General features: G+C 44.9%; 1 protein-coding gene across 3 annotated transcripts in view; it reads right to left on the reverse strand.

Moving 5' to 3' along the window:
- Positions 1-10,133: 10,133 nt before the first annotated feature.
- The window catches only part of PLEKHA2 (pleckstrin homology domain containing A2), a 53,206-nt gene continuing 46,542 nt past the window's right edge, over positions 10,134-16,797 (reverse strand). For all 3 annotated transcript variants that reach the window (XM_073324790.1, XM_073324788.1, XM_073324789.1), the window contains one exon: positions 10,134-16,462. In XM_073324790.1, coding sequence (XP_073180891.1) covers positions 16,094-16,462 — 369 coding nt within the window. In that variant the 3' untranslated portion in view covers positions 10,134-16,093. The remainder of the gene's footprint in view (positions 16,463-16,797) is intronic.

The following is a 16,797-nucleotide window of genomic DNA, read 5'->3' on the forward strand; positions in this document are numbered from 1 at the left end:
CACAAGAACTTCTTGGCTTGAGTAGGACACCCTGTGCAATGAACGAGTTATGTTGTTGCTGTAAGTGAGTTTGTACCAAGTTTCACACTGAAGAGGCGTGCTTTCTGATATAAGCCTCACAATAGTAGCAGAATGTTAATCTTCATCCTAATCCTCCCCCCCTTTTTTTAAAAAAAAAAAAAAAGAAGGAACAGTACTGGGAATATTTTAAAAGCTACAGCACAGGTTGCCAACATGAATGTCCCTTGTTCAACCAGGACCCTGGGGGAGCAAAAATTCTGTGTCACTAAAACTATATTAGATTACTAAAATGGAAAGTTTTAAAATAATGTGTATTTCTTTATAGTTTTTTCCATCACCCTCAGCTTGGTCAATGAAACTGATCGACAACACTTTTTAAAAGTCCATTTCTAATCAATTTTACTTTCTGGTTCTCATGCTGTGACCCAGTGCTGCAAAAGTTGGACTGGAGATGCTGCAGGGGAATCTTTGGGTTTCGGTTTTTTTCTTAAAGTCATAGAAACATTTATAAAAAGAAAAGGAGTACTTGTGGCACCTTAGACATTAGCAAATTTATTTGAGCATAAGCTTTCGACGCATCCGATGAAGTGAGCTGTAGCTCATGAAAGCTTATGCTCAAATAAATTTGTTCGTCTCTAAGGTGCCACAAGTACTCCTTTTCTTTTTGCGAATACAGACTAACACAGCTGCTACTCAGAAACATTTATATTTGTTTTAGGTTTCACAAGTGCTTGTTTATATAAAACCTAACTTTTGGGCCAGATTTGACAGGAGCATCCCTATTAATCAAATAGTAAACAAAATGGCATTGCTTACAAGCATCAGGCTTTCTGATCTTGCATTTTAAGCCTCTCCGGTGACATTTCTATAGGATTGTTTTACTGTCCACAGCAACAGCCCAGGACAGTCTACTCCCCTCTCAGTTTAAATGGTGTTTACATACCTAACTATAATTAATCCTGATGGGAGTTCCCTGTGCCAATCTCAGGCACATCCAGAGGAAGACAATTTTATGGATTTCTTCCTCCACACAGTGGTCTATTTTTTCAAATGTTCATGAATAAGAGCTTGCTTATACCATAGTTCAGAGATATTTGCAAAAAGGGCTCCCAACCACCTCTACCAGCAAATTCATTAGGAAACAGTTTAAAACCAACAGCCTTAATTTGGCATCCATACCTGCGAAAAAGCTCAAGATGGACAACAGCTGGAGCAATCTTCTCCACAACATCAGCAATAAAATTAAACGTGTACCTCAGGCTGTCAGGATGGAAGGAGCCTAGGGGCAAAGGTTTTAATTCCTGTTTATCATTTTCCACTACACATGGAGATCATTACAGTAAGGAGCAGCCACTGACTTGCTTCTCAAACTCTCACCATATAAATCACCATCTGCTCACTTTCAAACAGAACTAGAGATCAGACTGCAAGCTCTTTAAGAGAGACTTTGTCTTCATTTACCTAGCAAAATGGCTCTAGATCTCGACTGGGGCTTTGGGCACAATCACAATTTTAATATTCAACAACAACAAGTTCACAGGTTGTATCTCATGCACAAAGGCTTTTGGGAACCATCTGATCACCAAGACCACCCACTCTCCTCACCCTTCAATATTCTGCCCCGTATTAGTCCTTTATTCCCAGCCACTGACCAGTGTTTATCGGCTTGTTCCCCATGGACCTTTTTGTGCTAGAACAGACACCTTAGCTGCACAGATCACTGCTCTATCTGCTTAGTCTGTGACTAGTTCTCTGCACCTTCTTAAGGAAGATCTGCTTCATGATTTTTATATAGGGTTGATCTTGTTAAATACGGAAATATTCTGAATAGCAGAAAATAAATCAGGTAGACAATTACTTGGACATAAGCAGAAGTTTGTAGCATAGACAGGCTAACATGCCAAGGGTGTGGTTTTTTCCCCAGGCATGTGGTTGTACTGGTCATTATGTTTGAGGTCTGGATGGAATTTTCCCTCTCAAGGGAATGCTGGCAAAGACCCTAGGGATTTTTCACCTTCCCCTAAGGCAGTGGGTGGAAGTATCCGGTGTTATTATTAGATGGATCATATATGGAGAATACAGCATTCAGTTACTCACTTCCACTATGTTTATTTTAATATTAAGTCATAGCTGGCAGTGAAGCATAGAGGGATCCTACCGACTGGATTCCATTCAATGCACTGTTGAAGTAGAATAACTGTTTAGTTGAACTGGCCCACCTTCAGGCTCTGGGAGATGCAATCTGGATTCCTCCCACACAGCATCTTAATCTTCAGGGAGAAGTGGAGCAAAACATGTATACCGAGAGAGACTAGACCCCAAAGAATTCAATTAAAACTTGGCTTTCCTTATTTGCCATGCAAGAACTCATTGCCAAAGACATAGAAAACGGTTTTCCATCCCACTAGTTTAATCAGCACCATCGTGTTAGGCTTTTAACTCTCCAAATCCTGCATTTACAGATTAAATAGGTAGTCTCTCATACGGTTAAACCTAAAAATGTCTACCCTTGGAACTTTGTTCCATAATAGCTATTTCAGTATAAGTTCCCATTTGGACACACTTATTCCAGAATAGCTGTTTCATTAAGTATCCAAATGTAGACTAGTCCTGGAGGAAAAGAAAAAGAAAAGAAAAACATAAAAACACCCTTTGGATAACCCTGCCGCTGAGCTCAAAACCCCGTGCTGATAAAGTCAAGCCTCTGGTCCTGCACCTGGCTGAATCCTTCGCTCTGGACTTGGCCAGTTACAACCTTAGGGAGAAATAGCATTTACACACCCTCTGTGAAACTGCATTCATTCAGTCATTCCAAAAGTAGCTGCATGATCCCTGCCTCACCCAGGAACAAAGGGAAATGAAAAACAAACCTGATCTCACAGAGAAGGAAGAGACTAGACGAGAGTAAAACCGAGAAAGTGACAGGTATTGAACTCTGGGAAGAAAGGAGGGAGAAGGCACCTAGCAGACAGCGAGTGCAGGAGAGAAAGCAAGGAGAAGGGATGAGAAGAGTCAGGTGGCAATAGAGAGCAAGACCAAGGAGAGGAAGAGAGTGAGCAGGAGAAGGGGGCAGGCAGATGGACGCTGCGTTTGATAGGACGGGCTGGCTGCTTGGATGGGGGGCAGGTTTGCTGGTAAGGTAACAGGCTAGGTAGCGGAGGAAGGAGCTGACTGGTTACGGCAGCTGGCCGGACTCGGCGTTTCCCTGACCCAACTCCCCGCAGCCGCCCCTGTGCTCGGGGGCAGGCATCTGTGGGGCGCAAGGAGCAGGGCGCAGAGCCAGCAGCAGCCGCAGCGGTCGGGCTGGAGCAGCCCCCCGGCGGCCAGGCAGGGCTGGGGGGCCCGCGGGCGGCAGCGCGCCGGCTCACACACCGCCGGGCAGGGCACCGCCGGGGGCGACCGCGGCTCCCCCAGGGGGGCGGCGAGCAGCAGCAAGGGCCAGCGGAGCCCACAGGGGGGCGGCCCCATGGCTGCACCGGAGAGAGGCGCACCCGGGCTGGGGGCTGCCCCAAGGCTGTCCCGCGGCCCGGCGCGGCCCGGCTCCCTTTAAGGGCTGCCCGGTCGGCAGCGCCTCCCGTCGGGGAGGAGCCCCAGGCGCGGCCCCGGCCAAGCCCAGCGGGCGGGCTCCTGCCGCCGGCCCGGACCGGGCACCTTCCCCAGCGCGGCTGGGCCCGGGCGAGCCTTGGCCATCAGCCCCGCGGCAGAGCGGCTGGCGGTCGGGGCGCTCCTGCCCCCCTCCCGGGCAGGGGTTCCCGGTTACAGGCGGCGCCAGGGCTCTCAGCACCCGCCCCTGGCAGGGGTCCCCCCGTCCCCGTCCGGGCTTGCGGGCTCCTGCCTGGGGGAGCGGCTCCGGGAGCTAAGGCCCCGGCCAGGCTGCTCCGTTAGCCCTCGCTGGGCTCCCACCCACATCAGCGCGTCTCCGGGCCCATTAGTAACCGCACGGGCCCCAGCGGGGGGGAGTCACGGGGGATGTCCTTAGGTCGGGGCAGTGTTACTGTAGACGCCCTGTTACTTACATCGCCTGTTAGCGGCTTTCAGGAGCCAGGTCCCGCGCTGACAGTTCTATGGAGACACGCACTGGTGAGGTCCACGCGGGGAGCCAAGCCTGGGCACACACACACACAAGCGATGTAATAACCGCAGTGGATGCAGCGCAGACATGGCCTAAGCTCGTGCTGGTCCCTGCAAGGTCAGCGTAGGAGTCCTGTGCTCCAGGCCTGTCCTGCCCTGTGGGCAATGACCCAGCGCCCACCTCGCCCAGGGGTTGTTACCTCAGTGAGCAATGTCTGTAAAATGCTTTGAGACCCCTGGCTGAAAGTCTCTGACTGGACATGGTCATGTGCCAGTATAATAATGCCTGCATCTGTAATTTTCACTCCATGCATCTGAAGAAGTGGGTTTTTACCCACAAAAGCTTATGCCCAAATAAATCTGTTAGTCTTTAAGTCGCCACCGGTCTCCTTGTTATGACTGGAGTGGTACTGGGAACATGTGTGGGTTGTAACCCCCTAGTGAGCGGAGTGCCGGTACCAGGTGTGCATACTTTAGGCTAACAGCGGCCTCAGAGAAGCAGTTACGACTTAATTGTGCACTGCACTACCCCATTGTGTCAGGAAGCTCCCTGGAGGCTGTGTGAGATGTGATTTGATCATAGGATCCTGAAGTCTCATTCTTGCAGAGCTACTGCCTTGAGTCTCTGGGAGTTGGGTAAATCACTTGGCTCTCTTCTGCCTTGAATAAAAACCAGGAACTATGCTGTAAAACCAACAGAGCCTGAGATTTTGCAGCATAGTTCCCGGTTTTTATTCAAGGCAGGAGAGAGCCAAGTGATTTACCCAATTCCCAGTGACTCAAGTCAGTGGCTCTCATCTGAACCTTCTTCAATTTATCAACATCCTTCTTGAATTGTGAGCACCAGACTAGATACAGTATTCCATTAGCAGTCACACTAGTACTAAATACAGTGGTATTCCTACTCCAGATTCCCGTCTATACATCCAAGGGATGGCATTCGCCCTTTTGGCCCCAGCGTTGCCCTGGGAGCATATGTTCAGCTGATTTTTCAACATGGCCCCCAAGTCTTTTTCAGACTTGTCACTTCCCAAGATAGAGTCCCCTGTCCTGTAAGTATGGCCTACATTCTTTTATTCTAGATATATACATTTACATTTGGCATTATTAAAATGCATATTGGTTGCTTGGGCCAAGCTTACCATGTGATCTAGTTTTCCCTGTATCAGTGACCTGTCCTACTCATTATTTACCACTCCTCCAATCTTTATCATCTGCAAACTTTATCAGTAGTGCTCTTGTTTACTTCCAGGTCAATTGCCAAAAAAGATAAATAGCTTAGAGTCAAGAACTGATCCCTGCAGGACTCCATTAGAAACACACCTGCTGACTGATGATTTGCTGTATACAGTTACATTGAGATCTATCAGGTAGCCAGTTTTTAATCCATTTAAAGTGTGCCATCTTGATTGTGTATCATATAGTTTCTTAAAGTATAGTGCAGTACTAAGCCAAATGCCTTGCAGAAGTCTATTATATCAATACTGTTACCTTTATCATCCAGCCTTAAACTGTCTTTTTTGATGAGATTACAAGACCTATTTTCCACAGATCTACATTGATTGGCATTAATTATTACTTTCCTTTAATTCTTTATTAATAGAGTCCTGTGTCAGCACTTCCATTATTTTCCGTGGGATCAATATCAGGCTGACAGACTTATAATTACCTGGGTTGTCCCATTTACCCTTTTTAAATATTGGCACAACATTAGCTTTCTTTCAGTCCTCTGGAACTTCCCCAGTGTTCCAAGAATTACTGAAAAAAATCAATATTAATTGTTCAGAGAGGTCCTTGACTAGTTCTTTTAAAACTGTTGGATGCACATTATATGGACCTGCTGATTTTTAAAATGTCTAATTTTAGTAACAGCGGTTTGACATCCTCATTACTGTTGGATTAGAAAATATTTCATAATTATGATATACCTGCACCATCTAGCTTTTTCCCAAATCCAGAAAAATATTTATTGAATACTTCTGCCTCATTATTGACAGTTCTTCATGGATGGTGTTCCATGAAGGAGGAGTGCTGGGCAGAGACGGGCTCCATCTTACAAATAGAGGGAAGAGCATCTTTGCGAGCAGGCTGGCTAACTTAATGAGGAGGCTTTAAACTAGGTTCACCGGGGCAAGGAGACCAAAGCCCTGAGGTAAGTGGGAAAGCGGGATACCGGGAGGAAGCACAGGCAGGAATGTCTGTGAGGGGAGGGCTCCTGCCTCATACTGAGAATGAGGGGCGATCAGCAGGTTCTCTCAAGTGCTTATATACGAATGCACAAAGCCTTGGAAACAAGCAGGGAGAACAGGAGGTCCTGGTGATGTCAAGGAATTATGACGTGATTGGAATAACAGAGACTTGGTGGGATAACTCACATGACTGGAGTACGGTCATGGATGGTTATAAACTGTTCAGGAAGGACAGACAGGACAGAAAAGGTGGGGGAGTTGCACTGTATGTAAGGGAGCAGTATGACTGCTCAGAGCTCCGGTACGAAACTGCAGGAAAACCTGAGTGTCTCTGGATTAAGTTTAGAAGTGTGAGCAAGAGGAGTGATATAGTGGTGGAAGTCTGCTATAGACCACCGGACCAGGGGGATGAGGTGGATGAGGCTTTCTTCCGGCAACTCGCAGAAGCTACTAGATCGCACGCCCTGGTTCTCATGGGTGACTTTAATTTTCCTGATATCTGCTGGGAGAGCAATACAGCGGTGCACAGACAATCCAGGAAGTTTTTGGAAAGCGTAGGGGACAATTTCCTGGTGCAAGTGCTAGAGGAGCCAACTGGGGGGGGAGCTTTTCTTGACCTACTGCTCACAAACCGGGAAGAATTAGTGGGGGAAGCAAAAGTGGATGGGAATCTGGGAGGCAGTGACCATGAGTTGCTTGAGTTCAGGATCCTGACACAGGGAAGAAAGGTAAGCAGCAGGATACGGACCCTGGACTTCAGGAAAGCAGACTTCGACTCCCTCAGGGAACGGATGGGTAGGATCCCCTGGGGGACTAACATGAAGGGGAAAGGAGTCCAGGAGAGCTGGCTGTATTTCAAGGAATCCCTGTTGAGGTTACAGGGACAAACCATCCCGATGAGTCGAAAGAATAGTAAATATGGCAGGCGACCAGCTTGGCTTAATGGTGAAATCCTAGCGGATCTTAAACATAAAAAAGAAGCTTACAAGAAGTGGAAGGTTGGACATATGACCAGGGAAGAGTATAAAAATATTGCTCGGGCATGTAGGAATGAAATCAAGAGGGCCAAATCGCACCTGGAGCTGCAGCTAGCAAGAGATGTCAAGAGTAACAAGAAGGGTTTCTTCAGGTATGTTGGCAACAAGAAGAAAGTCAAGGAAAGTGTGGGCCCCTTACTGAATGAGGGAGGCAACCTAGTGACAGAGGATGTGGAAAAAGCTAATGTACTCAATGCTTTTTTTGCCTCTGTCTTCACTAACAAGGTCAGCTCCCAGACTGCTGCGCTGGGCATCACAAAATGGGGAAGAGATGGCCAGCCCTCTCTGGAGATAGAGGTGGTTAGGGACTATTTAGAAAAGCTGGACGTGCACAAGTCCATGGGGCCGGATGAGTTGCATCCAAGAGCGCTAAAGGAATTGGTGGCTGTGATTGCAGAGCCATTGGCCATTATCTTTGAAAACTCGTGGCGAACGGGGGAAGTCCCGGATGACTGGAAAAAGGCTAATGTAGTGCCCATCTTTAAAAAAGGGAAGGAGGAGGATCCTGGGAACTACAGGCCAGTCAGCCTCACCTCAGTCCCTGGAAAAATCATGGAGCAGGTCCTCAAGGAATCAATCCTGAAGCACTTACATGAGAGGAAAGTGATCAGGAACAGTAAGCATGGATTCACGAAGGGAAGGTCATGCCTGACTAATCTAATCACCTTCTATGATGAGATTACTGGTTCTGTGGATGAAGGGAAAACAGTGGATGTATTGTTTCTTGACTTTAGCAAAGCTTTTGACACGGTCTCCCACAGTATTCTTGTCAGCAAGTTAAAAGAAGTATGGGCTGGATGAATGCACTATAAGGTGGGTAGAAAGTTGGCTAGATTGTCGGGCTCAACGGGTAGTGATCAATGGCTCCATGTCTAGTTGGCAGCCGGTGTCAAGTGGAGTGCCCCAGGGGTCGGTTCTGGGGCCGGTTTTGTTCAATATCTTCATAAATGATCTGGAGGATGGTGTGGATTGCACTCTCAGCAAATTTGCGGATGATACTAAACTGGGAGGAGTGGTAGATACGCTGGAGGGGAGGGATAGGATACAGAGGGACCTAGACAAATTGGAGGATTGAGCCAAAAGAAATCTGATGAGGTTCAATAAGGATAAGTGCAGGGTCCTGCACTTAGGACGGAAGAACCCAATGCACCGCTACAGACTAGGGGCCGAATGGCTAGGCAGCAGTTCTGCAGAAAAGGACCTAGGGGTGACAGTGGACGAGAAGCTGGATATGAGTCAGCAGTGTGCCCTTGTTGCCAAGAAGGCCAATGGCATTTTGGGATGTATAAGTAGGGGCATAGCGAGCAGATCGAGGGACGTGATCGTTCCCCTCTATTCGACATTGGAGAGGCCTCATCTGGAGTACTGTGTCCAGTTTTGGGCCCCACACTACAAGAAGGATGTGGATAAATTGGAGAGAGTCCAGCGAAGGGCAACAAAAATGATTAGGGGTCTGGAACACATGACTTATGAGGAGAGGCTGAGGGAACTGGGATTGTTTAGTCTGCAGAAGAGAAGAATGAGGGGGGATTTGATAGCTGCTTTCAACTACCTGAGAGGTAGTTCCAGAGAGGATGGTTCTAGACTATTCTCAGTGGTAGAAGAGAACAGGACAAGGAGTAATGGTCTCAAGTTGCAGTGGGGGAGGTTTAGGTTGGATATTAGGAAAAACTTTTTCACTAGGAGGGTGGTGAAACACTGGAATGCGTTACCTAGGGAGGTGGTGGAATCTCCTTCCTTAGAAGTTTTTAAGGTCAGGCTTGACAAAGCCCTGGCTGGGATGGTTTAGAGTTGGGGATTGGTCCTGCTTTGAGCAGGGGGTTGGACTAGATGACCTCCTGAGGTCCCTTCCAATCCTGATATTCTATGATTCTATTTCCATCTAGTAATGGACACATACCATTGTTAGGATTCCTTTTGTTCCTAATATTCTTAAATTCCTTCTTATTGTCCTTAACTCTAGTGGCCATAGCTTTCTCCTTGTATTCTTTTTCTTCCCTTACCAATTTTCTACAATTCTTCATTTAGAGAGAGAGAGAGGCATATTTTATATCTATCCACCTATATCTCTCGATATATGCTTTCACTTCTCTTCTACACCAGGTTGGGTTGTTTTTTTTAACTAGTGTGGCCCTCTCTCTCATTTGTAAAAAGAAAAGGAGGACTTGTGGCACCTTAGAGTCTAACCAATTTATTTGAGCATAAGCTTTCGTGAGCTACAGCTCACTTCATCGGATGCATACTGTGGAAAGTACAGAAGATCTTTTTACACACACAAACCATGAAAAATGGGTGTTTACCACTACAAAAGGTTTTCTCTCCCCCCACCCCACTCTCCTGCTGGCAATAGCTTGTCTAAAGTGATCACTCTCCTTACAATTTTAAATTGGTTAGTCTCTAAAGTGCCACAAGTACTCCTTTTCTTTTTGCAAATACAGACTAACACGGCTGTTACTTTGAAATCTCTCATTTGTGGCTTTTTATGCATCTAGTAAGACGTTCTTAAACAGTTCCCAATCATTATTCACATTTTTGTGTTTAATTTTTTTCTCCCTGATCTGACCCAATTGTTTTCAACTTCGTAAAACTGGCCCTTTCGAAAAGCACCAGCTGTATGTTATTGGTTTGGACTTTATTCTTTTTCACATAACACATGTAATCAAGTCAGTCACTTGCACCTAAGCTACTTTTAGTTCTGTGATCAATTACTATTTATCAGTTAAGATGAGGTCTAATACAGAATTATCCCATGCTGGATGTAATACTTTTTGAGTTAGGAAATTGACATCTCTAAAACTTTTAGAAATTCCAAGGACACTTTAATGAGACCTCCAGCATACATCACTCAGATTGAAGTCACTTATGATAACTCTGCTTTTTTCCTACACATTATGGATGGGTGCTTACATATGTTAGCCATTGCATTTATCTGCAAAAGAGTTTAAAAAGTGATAATGGTAAAATACAAAAACACAAAGCACATTCTTTAAAGATTTCACACAGGTTTTTTTACTACAAAACAAGCAACAAAAATTTTTCACTACAAGTAAAGTGAGAAGCATTGTATCATTAGAAGATTTTTCACGGACCCAAAAGTCATCTTTACACAAGTGCAATTCACAGCTGAGAATTATTGGTGCAAATATCACAATCAAATGCACAAGCAGCTCACAAAAGAATTAAACAAAAGTCCAAATTCTAATGATGTATTGTTTGTTTTCCAAACTTCCACTTCATTCTATCTTACCACATCTGTAACTCAAAACTTCACTCTAAGCAACTGCTTGGGGACTGCTAGGAAAGAGGGAAAAATCTGCAGAAAATATTATAGGCTCTTTACTAATTCTGTCTTCCTGTATTGTCTGTTACCCCAAAATATCTTCAACATCCCAAGCTATGCACCACCTGCTACCCTGAAAAAATGACTGGAATGTCACATGGAAACTTATTGTTCACACTTTCCTTTGGAAAAAAACCAGTCATTTCATCCCACATTTGTTAATATCAACATGTCACATGATCAAGAGGTCTAGTCTCTAGTCTAGGTGTGGGTACCTCTAAGTAGAGGGACCCTCATCTAAGGGCACTTGAAATACATGGCAAATATTTACAAAAATGGCTGAAGCCGTTTTGGTGCCTTCATATAAAATACAAACAGAAGAAAAACGACGAACATTTTCTCACACCATTCAAGTTACCTTAACTCTGCACCCATTTGTCTACTAAATCTGGAGAAACTAATCTTTGTGGTCCACACTTCATTTCCCAGGTGGTCCTTGCAAGACCCTGGTGGTAAATAGCACGACTATGCATCTGTACAAAAGCAAGACTCCGCATAGGGGGCAAACGCACATTTTAAAATATATTAGTTATTAAAAAGTGCTGCAAAGCTCCACGTTGATCAAGCTGTTTGGCCTCTACCAAGTCGTCCACTGCATTTTGTGGGAATTCACTGTATACAAGGGAAGGATACCAGAGCTGGGGTGAATAACATGAATGATGGTGGCACTATTTTAGCACAGTGAACCAGGAATTAGTTTCCAAGACACATTTTCGTCTGCCACTATCCTGTGGCCTCGGAACCAGTCTCAATGCCGTTTTGAAGTTATGGGTGGGGGAGAGGACAGAGAAAAGGGGACGTAGCAGGAGTACTAAAGCCGCTGGTAGCTTCTTCCTTGGAGAATCAATCATACCTGTGCAATCAACTCAGACTTTGCCATTCCAGGCCCTTGGACCCCTTTCAGCAATAATTCATTAGAAATACTTAGCATCTTTATGGCAGTTTACATCTTCAGCGCTTTGCACAACCTTAACTATGGTTCACCCTGTAATTAATGTTCTCAGACACAGGGCTCCCTCACGGCAGTAAGTCTGAGTCATGCCACTCAAGGCTTTATATTCACAATCACGTCAAATGGTTACATATAGTCAAAACCGGATGTTTTATTAGCTAAACAGGAGGTCAGCTGAAAAAACAAAACAAAACCCACAACAATATAAAAGAGAAAATCTAGTGCAAATAAAGCCAAAGGGGAAAAAAACCCAATCTAAATGTAGACTCCTACAATTCAATAATATAACTTTTGCTGTACCATTTACATTGATTCCAATTCATATTCATTGTTTCAACATTTCCCACGGTCTCCCATAGAACTAGTTTGAACTGATTGGCATGAAGTGGGGGACTCCATTCAGTATTTTAAATAGGTTGACAGGAAATATAAAAGTATATATTTAGTTGTTTTGACTAGAACGGAAATATAAAAAAGTAAAAGAATTCGGCATGGATTCCTGAAATCTGTCACCCCAAGCATGTAACATTATTAAAACATGCTCTGGCCAGCTGTGTCCACAAAGACAAAAAGGTACAACTACATTCAGGCTGCATTACAGTCGTGTTGACCTATCTGCATTCACCAGATATTACTTTAAAAATTCTAAAACTGGCCTCTCTCTCCAAAAGCAGGGCATCCTCAACACGACTAGAATCTGAAAATATGGGGCTTAAGCAATGCATGTAAGCGCTACTTTCATTTCATTCTGTGCTGAGTCAGTACGTACGGATTTTCAAGCTATCCTCCCTTCTTATTAGGCAAGCCCTCATTTGTCTTTTAAATGTTCATTACAACTCTGAAGAATATGGTGGACGGAGCCAGGGATATGTGTCTGACGTCCATTGTTTTTTTGATTCCCCTCCCCTGCTCCGGTCATAAAAATTGTAGCCTATGATTCTAGTGGTCACTTTTGTTAGTATTACTGTTCCCATCACAGTAGCACACATTATGCACACACCTGATTCTGAACCGTCAGGGCAAAGGGGGGATATGACTGACGTGTATACAATCATGATTGGTGCGGAGAAAGTAAATAAGGAAGTGTTATTTACTCCTCATGACACAAGGTCTAGGGGTCACCAAATGAACTTAATAGGGAGTAGGTTTAAAACAAACAAAAGGAAGTACTTCTTCACACAACTCACAATCAACCTGTGGAACTCCTTGCCAAAGGATGTTGTGAAGACCCAGACTATAACAGGGTTCAAAAAAGAACTAGATAAATTCATGGAGGATAGGTCCATCAATGGCTATTAGCCAGGATGGGCAGGGATGGTGTCCCTAGCCTCTATTTGCCAGAAGCTGGGAATGGGTGACAGGGGATGGATCACTTGAAGATTACCTGTTCTGTTCATTCCCTCTGGGGTACCTGGCATTGGCCACTGTCGGAAGACAGGACACTGGGCTACATGGACCTTGGGTCTGACCCAGTATGGCCATTCTTATGATAAGAGTCAGGGAAATAGGTCTGCAGACTGTGGCAAAGGTTCCAAGTTAATCTTTGAGCCCTCACCTCCAATCCTGGCTCTCAGCATAACATCGATCAGAGCCTAAACACCACAGCGATGGGTGCCCTATGGAAACCTGAGATGACAGATACTGTTGTTCTACACAAGGGTTTTCAGTCTTATTTAACAGCTGTGCTCAAGTATGGTTGAAATGTGGTTTTAGCCAGGGCTGAAATGGATTTTGGCTGGCCAGTGTGGGTTACAAAAAAACTCTTTGGTACAGGTAGAAATGGAAGCAAGAACATATTATTTCAGTTTAGTTATAACATGATTGGCTTCATCCATACTTATGGGCCAAATCATGATAAAGCTCCATATGGCCCCAAACTGAGTTTGGGCCAAGCTTCCATATAGTTCTCAAAACAGCTAAATCCTGTGCAGGCCAGGACAAAACAAGGGATTTTCTCCAGTGGAGTAATATTAAGCAGAGTTTGTAGGGCACACGGCATTGCTTCATGCAGCCAATGACAACCGTCAGACAATAAAAAGAAGTAGAAATCTTTGCTATCTCAAGACCACTCCAAGAGATCCCAAACCTACAGCTGCTGCAGTATGACTGGAACATTTCAGACAGAGGTTTCAACTTCAATTTATTAGAGACGGCAAGAGCATGCACACGTCTGCTTTAGGGCATGAAATTCCATTTGGAGTCTTCGGCAGGGTTTACACTAGCCCTTTTTCCCCTTAAAGATCTCTCACGCTTGCTAACAGGAAGCGGCTAGCCTAGGCAGAGTTCTGGGTCCCCACCAGCTTTTAACCATCTCATCTAACCCGCCTCAGAGCAAGTCTACAGCCCATGGCAACAGTGCTAGTAAGGCTTCACTGGGGGCCATTCTCTACAGCAGCTGCCTTCTGTTCACAACGGTCAGCTTCTTGGAGTGGAGGCAGCACTGAAGCTACAAATAGCTGGAACTTGCAACCCATTCAGCAATGTCTTAGTAATAAAGCAAGGGATGCTTTTAATTACTTACGATGGTTTGAACTTGCTTTAGCCTTGGATATGGGTTTCTAGCTAGATGTGCTGCTTTTTAGATAAGCAGCACCTCATCCTTTGTGCTTACTCAGACAAAATTCCCAAGGAAGTCACTGGTGGGTTTGTCTGAGTAAGGGTGGGAGGAGAGGCGGCTCGGTGCAGAAGCAGCTGGACACACAAGTGGAAAGAATGGAAACTCCCCCCTACGCAGAGGCTGGCAAAAGGCCTGTGAACCACTGAAGCCCTGGAAATAGCGATGTAAGAGGTGCACCTGCCTTGTACAGGCTTTACAGAGTCTTCAAAAAAATCACAGAACAACCTGAGCCACTATTAAAACCCCCCACAGGAAATAAAGAGACAGGAAAGAGAGTTGTGTGATGTCTATCTGAGAGTGATTACTTACCCACTTCTTAGGTGAAAAAGATCAAACACTCTCTGCTGTAAATTGTTTTATACCCTTTGTGCATCAGCTTGTTTTGTTATGGGTTAATGCCACGTTTGCACTGCTTAAAAAGAGTTCTGCTTATTTCTGTGTAAAGGTCGAGAGTGCATGCTGGTTGGATGGCCAAATCATCCAAATTTCATTGTAAATATTCTGCTTTCACTACATATTAATTAATACTTCAAGATTCAGGCATTTTAATTAAATCTTTGTGCCCAAGTGTATGCAATACAAGATTGGATACATACCTGAGAATATTCTTGCCACAGATATTCAGTTACACCTAGTCTGCAAAGAAGTGGTGCTATCCTTGACTCACATTTAAAATATATATATATATATATATATATATATATATATATATATATATATATATATATATATATATATATATATATATACCAAGAAACATGTTTGTTATCATCAACGCATGAAGCGTTACATAAGTCTGAACAAGGAGCTTTCTCCAGAGTCTGACATCATGTAAAGGCCACGGACAGAAAGGAGTTACTACAAAGAAAATAGATTTGTTAATACATTGTTAGTTGGCCACTGTGAAGAGCTGGTCTCCTAGAAAACTGTTTTCAAGTTGCAGTGTTCTTTCTTTTTATAAACACAGCAGATTTCCTAGTGTGACCCACTAATTCCTTTTTGGCCTGTATGGGGGAGACTTTCAAAGGCACAAATGGGAAAGAGTTAAGCATCCATCTCCTACTGAAAGTCCATGAGAACTGGGCACCTAACTGCCCTCTGTGCCCTTGACAATATCTTGTCCTATATTTCCTGCATGATTCCCAAGAATTCAGAACCACGGTATTTGCTAAAGGTAGTGCTGTTTTGTCAGATTAGGCACCGGGGGCTGATGCTTCCCAATTTACACCCTGTGCGGTCATCATTTATGCCTGCACAAAGTGAGCACAAAATGGGTTTAAGATCACCAAGTCACAGGGATGTCCTCCTAAAAAAACAAAGAGCTGCCTTTGCTACTGACAGTTCTCACTGCCTTCCGCCAGCAGCTGCTTCACCACTCTGGCAGCGTGGTTGTACACAAAGAAACCTAATGGGCTGTTAAAGGTGGGCTTTCGGCGACGGGTGAGGAGAGGGGAACTGTCACAAATATGTGACCTCCACTTCCTTTTCTGGGAAAGCAACACTGTCAAGGGAAGTGGTTCTCCTAAAGCTCGTACCACTGGAGAGAGTTGGCAAAAACAGGACAAATTCATCCCGGGCAATTAAATGGAGTTTCACCAGCGATTAATCCGGCCCAATGTGCTTAGCACATGTATCCACACTTGTACTGAGGAGACCAGCTCTTTCAGTCCAAAATCTGATCTGTTTCAGCAGACCGAGTACATCACATTGCAATGGTTATTACACAAGTGGAGTGCTAGGCTGGCTCGGGCTAGCTGATACCACGACACGTGCCTGGGGTAGAATCAAGGTACCTTTGCATTAAACTGCTATCAACAGAGTTCATCATTTAAAAAAAACCTGAAGGCGAAAAGAGCCTGGGTTTGGTTACACATCAGAGGTCCGGATGTTCTCGTCGTCCAGGTTAAACACAAATGGCTTCTCTTTAATGTGCTGGGGTTCAGATCTGTGCCGTACACGCCTCTGCTGCATGGCTCCAGCGTCACTCTCTGTGAAGGAGGGCACAAACACCGAGTCTCTCATATACCCGGGCATCTCCTCGATCACGGGCTGCTTCCCTCCTGGCTGCGGCACTGGTGTCCAAGGCTGCCAGGACGGGGTGGAAGGGGTTTTGCAGAGTGCTTTCCTCTCCTCCCCTGGGTGTCTCATTCGGGGCAAGGAGGGGATCAAGGAGCTTGAAAGATTGGAGCCCCCAGGCCTGCTCATAGAAGAAATGGATCTCACGAAAGACATTTCCTGCAAAAAGACAGGCAGAGCAGAGGGGGAAAGGTGGGGGTTAGTTCCTGTAAAAATTGCTCTAAGCATCCTGGAGGACGATTCTAGAGATCAGGACTTTAGCACTGTATATGCTTCAGGCTTCAAGGCAAGGACAAGAGAATTAAGTGAACTATGCAAATCTGAATTCAATTAGCTTTTGCTGTTGCTGAATCTTTTGCCCAGGCTTCAGGGAGCATTGCTGATATCATAGCCAAGCTCGACTGAATGATTTCTCCTAACTTGTTGTTTTTAAAACTTGTTTTGGATGAGTGGTAGACAAATCCAGAGACAGCATGGTCTCATCCTGGAAACTG

The sequence above is a fragment of the Lepidochelys kempii genome, chromosome 26 (assembly GCF_965140265.1).
Source record: "Lepidochelys kempii isolate rLepKem1 chromosome 26, rLepKem1.hap2, whole genome shotgun sequence".
Lineage (NCBI taxonomy): Eukaryota > Metazoa > Chordata > Testudines > Cheloniidae > Lepidochelys > Lepidochelys kempii.